A 6425-nucleotide genomic window follows, 5' to 3' on the forward strand; every position below is an offset into this window, starting at 1 on the left:
TAAATACATACATGTATATGTTTTGGTACAGCTGAAATAGTGTACTCCCAAACAACAGAAAATAAAATAAAAACTAGGGTAAACTAAGGCCTCGAGCCCCTGGCAAAAGCCACACCGGCTAGCCTACGTCCGTCGCCAACTGTTATCATCTCATCCGGTGGGGTGGGGTAACTTATAGGATATTCATTTCAAATTCTAAGAATTAATCCAATTGGTTGGTGGGTTTACTATCATACAGATGAGTAGGGTTCGATTCCTTAAGTCAAACCGCAATAAAGTAATTTTTCATGAATCTTTTAGTTCCAGCCTGGATGACTTATGTTTGACTGGACCGGAGAATAATCGAGGTGCACATTAACTAGCCCAGACACCTGGACCGTCGAACCCAAAAAAAAAAAAATTCTTTATTTCCTTCAAACAAACGAGTTGATGGGAAAAGTGTAAATAAGTAACAGTACAGGGATGACTCTGCAAAAAAAAACTCAAGAAAGACGTTAGTATTTCTTGGGTTATTTTACTGCCGTCCTCCACTCTCTCTCTCTCTCTCAAGGGTTCTTCCTGTATAGCCTGGAGACAACGGTATATTCCAGTTACCCACATATAAATATATGCATATACGTATACACCCATAACCCATTTCTCCCCTTGAATCTTTCCTCCTCCGAATCCCAACCAATTTTCAAATTCTTGTCATCTGATCAACACTGATCCCCAATCCTCCGAACTCCAAATTTCAAGAAAACCCACAAATACGTACCCATACATACATATATATGTATATATAGGGCCATAGGCTGAAACTTTTTGTATCAGGTCTTGAATCAGCAAAGAAATGGTGGTGAGGATGATGAGGTGGCGTCCATGGCCCCCGATACCATCGAAGAAATTCCAAGCAAAACTGATCCTTTATCGCCTCGAAGGCCTATGTGGATCATCAGAAAAGCCACTAGGAATGGAAGTTTTTTCCCAATTGGCAGTGGAGATCAAGTGGAAGGGTTCAAAGGGGAATGGTCTCAGTTATTTGAGGCGAAGTGTGAGGAGGAATTACACGAAACAAGAGAGTTTGAGGGAAGGTGGGGACGTGGAGTGGAACGAAGAGTTTCAGAGTGTTTGTAGCTTTTCGGGGTATAATAAGGAGGGCTTGTTTCGTCCTTGGGAAGTGGCCTTCACTGTCTTCAATGTGAGTTCTTGAATTGGGCCTCTTTCTCCCCCCCCCCCCCCCCCTTAATTTTCTTGATTTTTCTGAGGTTTCTCCGGGATTTTGTTTAATAGATGATACTGAATTCTTGAGAACCCCAAGGGGTTGGTCGAGGCCACTTAAGAGTTTGCTCCTTGTCTCGGGTTCGAAACCTCGGACCCGCTATCAACTCCTTTGGGACCTCTCTATACGGAGCTTTTCTCCGGCTTCAATTGGGCTTCCCGTAAGTGGACAGTGGGATTGACCCAGGATTAGTCGAGTTCTTGATTTTGCTGAGGTTTCTCCGGGATTTTGTTTAATAGATGATACTGAATTCTTGAGAACCCCAAGGGCCTTGGCCTAGTGGTCGAGGCCACTTAGGAGTTTGCTCCCTGTCTCGGGTTCGAAACCTCTCACCCGCTATCAACTCTTTTGGAGCCTTTTCATAGAGCTTTTCTCTGGCTTCAGTTGGGCTTTTCTCTGGCTTCAATTGGGCTCCCCGTACGTGGGCGGTGGGATTGACCCAGGACTAGTCGAGGTCGGCTTAAACACCTGAGTCATAAAAAGAAAGTGAGAATTCTTGAGTTCTGAATTGGGTTTTCTTTCTTTTTCCCATAAAATTGTTGAGGTTCTGAATTGGGTTTCCTATTACTTTGGTGGTTTTTTTTCTTAGATTGGTTTTGTTGAATAATATTGAAAGTTCCTCGTGTTTAATTTCTTTTAGCTCCTTTTTTCAATTTCCTTGATTTGGTGAGCTTTCTCCTGGATTTGGTTTAATGGATGATACTGAATTCTTGAGTTCTGAATCAGTTTTTTTTCACCTTTTTTCTCATTAAAATTTTGAGGTTCTGAATTGGGTTTCCTATATTTTACGTGGGAATTTGTTTATGTTGAATAATTTTTGGAAGGTCCTCCAGTTTAATTTCTTTTAGCTCTTTTGTGTTTGGTACAGGCTTTGTTTGTTTGATGACAGCTCAATTGACAAGCTCTATAAGTTGTTTGTATAGTGTTTTCCAATCTATTGAAAGTAACACTTGAATTTCATGGGTTTAGTTGAGGTAGGTTTTACTATAGCAATATAAAAGTGAAGTCTAAATCGGCTATACTTTTCCTCAATTTTCTCAGCTACCAAACAGAGGGAAAAAGACTTTTGACTATTGATTGATAAAGAAAAGGATACTGGGATTTCATTATTTTCATCCAATAATTTGGTGTGGAGTTCTGATTGTCCTTTTGGGGCTTTGGTAGTACTGAATTAACGTGCTTATGATTATTTCTGCCCATTTTCCAGCTATTGATTTCTGGGTTCGGTTTTGATTAGTAAGCATGATGCTTGGGTTTGAGTCTTGCCACTGCAAATTGTAGCTTTCCCTCTCTTGTACCCTCTCATCGATTGGAGACAATAAAAAACAGTTTGGAAATTAGAAAATGCGATAATATAATTAGATTTATGAATTGTTTCTGTCTAGGCGAAGGCTGCAATAGGTGAAGAGAATAATTCCCTTTTTGACTTGTAAGATCTATATCAGAATTTCCTGTTAGTTTTGTTATGCCTCTGTGATAAATAATCGTTTATACCGAACAAATATGCTTAAAGTTTACTTCCTTTCTATGGGTTTAGGTTTATCTTGGGGTATCTGGACCTACCAACTGCGAAATTTGTGCTGATAGGTCAATATATGTAGGCTTTATGGCAAAGTTGTTTTCTTCCCAGGTGGTGTTCTATTTTTAGATGTAATATTACTTGGTATATTCTGTTTGTTACTTTTTGTAATCTTGTTGATCGAGACTGCCCTGGAATATGCCTTTTAACACACAAGGTCTGAAAATGGTTGAACTAGCTTCTAGGAATTTTTGTAATGTTTCCCTAGTACTCGTTCTTTTGTTTCTTCTGACTTTCTAACTGATTGATTGTAGTGGATGGCTACCCCACGTTGTGTGCCAACTCTATTGTATATAAAACATGAAATCCTGGTGGATTAGAAACAAGGAAGATGGTTGAACAAGTTCGTTTTGGTTGTTTAGGGCACTACAATTTGTTATGACGATAATGCGAGTGTTTTTTACTTTCTCGACAATTTGTACTTGTTCGTGTTTTTCATTTAACCGTTCCAGTTGGTTGTTGTCTGCGGGATTAGTGAATCATCCGCTAAACTGACTCTATTTGTTTCTTATTTTTTTGATGATTCAGGGCTTGAACCACGGACCTATTAACAAGGTACCTGCTGTTGCAACTGCATCTTTGAACCTTGCGGAATTTGCTTCTGTAAATGAAGAAAAGGAGCTTGAAGTCAGAATTCCTCTCTCCATCCATGGTGACAACATCGAGTGCAGCCCCTCACTTTGTGTGAGTACCCTTAAAATGGGGTTTCAGTTACCCTTTTCTTTTCGTATCACACTCTCTTTATTTATCATTGTTTTATTTTATTGAACCGAGTTCGTGCATAATTCAGTTATCTGTAACCATTTTGGAATTGAAGACAACCCAAGAACCCTCGAAGATCGTGCAGAGATCAATGGCACCTCTTCCTCTCTCACCTCGTTCCACTGATGGTTCATTGATGGAGAGAGATGAGGGTTCTCCTCTAAAAGCAGGTTTAAGAAAAGTAAAAGAATTAACTCGAAGAGTGACGAAGACACGTCGTGAAGAAGAAAGCAGTGATGGGAGGAGTTCTGTCCGAAGTGAGGATGCGGAGTACAATTACCCATTTGACACGGAATCACTTGATGATATGGGTGAAGTGGAATCAGAGGAAGAAGTAAAGGAGGATTCTAGGTTTTGGAAGTCGGTCAATTACGGTTCATTGGCCTATGCAAATTGTGCTGGGGCATCATTTTACTCGAACACAACCAAAAGCGAAGATGAAGACTTGATCTATTACAGTAATCGAAGAACAGATGTGGGTTTGACTGCATCTGTACTGGATCCGTCATTGCAGCTGAGTTCGAAACGCAGTATCCTCCCCTGGAAAAGGAGAAAGTTGAGCTTCAAATCTCCCAAAGCCAAGGGAGAACCTCTACTGAAGAAAGATTGTGGAGAAGAAGGTGGAGATGACATTGATTTTGATCGCCGGCAACTTAGTTCCTCTGACGAATCAACTTTTGGGGTACACTTCCTTTTTAATATTTTTATGCTATTTTATCATTTCTTCCAAAATAAATTATTTAAAGATTAGCCAGCTTCTAAATACCATGGGATTAGCCTGGTGAATGAGGCATTCCTTACTAGGTGTGATGCCTGATTAACCTTCCCGTCTATTCCTCTCCTGTCCTGTCATGTTTGATCATACCATTATTCCTCTTACCACTGCATCAACATTTAGCACAACTACCACTCTTAGGAACTCACTTGTTTGAAAACAGATGGGGTGAATTCAGCTCTCTGAATATTAGAAGTCTGCTTTTATCGAAAATGAACAGTACCCATAATTGGTGCATATTCTCCTGTATTTAAAGTGTCAATGAGTTGGGTTCTTAGCGATTAACTGAGAAAGAAAGAAGTAGAATTAGTTTTTCCCAGTTTCTATTGTCCCTATGATTGAACAGTATTATATCATACTCTGAAATTTCCTATCAATCTGGCAGCGGGACAAATCAGGAGATTCATCTGCCAACCGATCGTCAGTCTCTGAATTTGGTGACGACAGTTTCACTGTCGGCAGCTGGGAGAACAAGGAAGTAATAAGCCGCGATGGACACATGAAGCTCCAAACCCAAGTTTTCTTTGCATCGATTGATCAGAGGAGCGAACGTGCCGCGGGCGAGAGCGCGTGTACAGCCCTGGTCGCTGTGATAGCCGATTGGTTCCAGTCCAACCGCGATCAAATGCCCCTCAAGTGCCAACTTGATAGCCTAATCCGAGAAGGTTCACTAGAATGGAGAAATCTCTGTGAAAATGCGACGTACAGGGACAGGTTCGCTGACAAGCACTTCGACCTCGACACGGTCCTCGAGGCCAAAATTCGTCCCCTTTGTGTAGTCCCAGAAAATTCCTTCGTCGGATTCTTCCATCCAGAAGGACTGGAAGAAGAGGTGGAAGGTTTCGACTTCCTCCATGGTGCTATGTCCTTTGATAGCATTTGGGATGAGATAAGTCGGTTCCAAACAGAAAACCCTAGAAATGGTGCTGACCCTGTGGTTTACATTGTGAGCTGGAATGACCATTTCTTCTTATTGAAGGTGGAACACAATGCGTACTACATAATCGACACGTTGGGTGAAAGGCTTTCCGAGGGTTGCAACCAGGCATATGTCCTCAAATTCGATAAAGACACGATAATCCAATCTATTCCTCAAGAGATGACTACTAAATCAGCCGATGAAAAATCAATGGGTGAAAAAGGGAATAGCGATGACACCAAGGAGGATTCAAATGAAGAAAAAGAGATTGCCATTTCAAATGATTTGGGTAGTATTGAGGACAAAGAATCGGTTGCGTGCAGAGGGAAAGACTGTTGTAAGGAGTACATTAAGAGTTTTTTGGCGGCAATTCCTATCAGGGAATTGCAGGTTGATCTCAAGAAGGGTTTGATGGCGTCAACACCACTTCATCACCGGCTGCAAATCGAATTCCACTACACACGGTTCTTGGAGCCGGTTCTTGGAGCCTGTGGCTCAATTTTTGTTGACAGAAGCAAAATCTGATGCCCGAGCTGCATCTTGGGAGTTGTTTGATGTGAAAGAAGAAAGTATATAGTCTTGTTAATTAATATATCGAGTGTTGATAGTCTAACCTAATGAGTCGTAATCGAAACTCCTCTAATTTAATCCTTTTTTGTTTTTGGCCGTTGTTTTCTGTTTGTTCTTTTGCCATCTCTTTGCTTGGGAATGACGACGACGACATAATGGAGTGTTCGTACTGCTAATAGCTGCTCTTTTGTTATCTGTCACTCCCGATCCTTATTTCTTTAGCCAAACTTCAAAATTCAACATACCGGGTAGCTTGTTCGATTTCTTGGCCTTGATTTAGACAGAAGTACATACCAAACACACATACTTTTTACGTGGTTCACCAAAAACGGGTGTGTTCGTAGGCAGCCGGGCATCATCCCACTGTAATACTCATTACATGAGAGAGGACGAAGGCCTTCGATTAGGGCCTTGATCGAAGAGGGAACGACACCCTCATCAAATAGCAACGACCAGTGCATAAACCACAAGGTAGTCATCTGGGCACAGGAAAACCCCGGGATCAAGAGCATTAGATAGTGTTTCGATGATGGATTTGTGTTTGAATTAGTACCAAGAG

General features: G+C 41.2%; 1 protein-coding gene across 2 annotated transcripts; it reads left to right on the plus strand.

Moving 5' to 3' along the window:
* Positions 1-475: 475 nt before the first annotated feature.
* Positions 476-5958, plus strand: LOC131301219 (uncharacterized). 2 transcript variants are annotated; one of them, XM_058327397.1, is made up of 5 exons: positions 476-579; positions 814-1180; positions 3369-3524; positions 3631-4284; positions 4763-5958. In XM_058327397.1, the coding sequence occupies exons 2-5, from the start codon at positions 833-835 to the stop codon at positions 5819-5821; spliced, it is 2217 nt and encodes a 738-aa protein (XP_058183380.1). In that variant the 5' UTR covers positions 476-579; positions 814-832; the 3' UTR covers positions 5822-5958. The 2 variants fall into 2 exon arrangements, with proteins under 2 accessions (XP_058183380.1, XP_058183379.1); XM_058327396.1 differs by having other exon boundaries at positions 522-1180.
* Positions 5959-6425: the final 467 nt, after the last annotated feature.

This window comes from Rhododendron vialii, chromosome 9a (assembly GCF_030253575.1).
Source record: "Rhododendron vialii isolate Sample 1 chromosome 9a, ASM3025357v1".
NCBI lineage: Eukaryota > Viridiplantae > Streptophyta > Magnoliopsida > Ericales > Ericaceae > Rhododendron > Rhododendron vialii.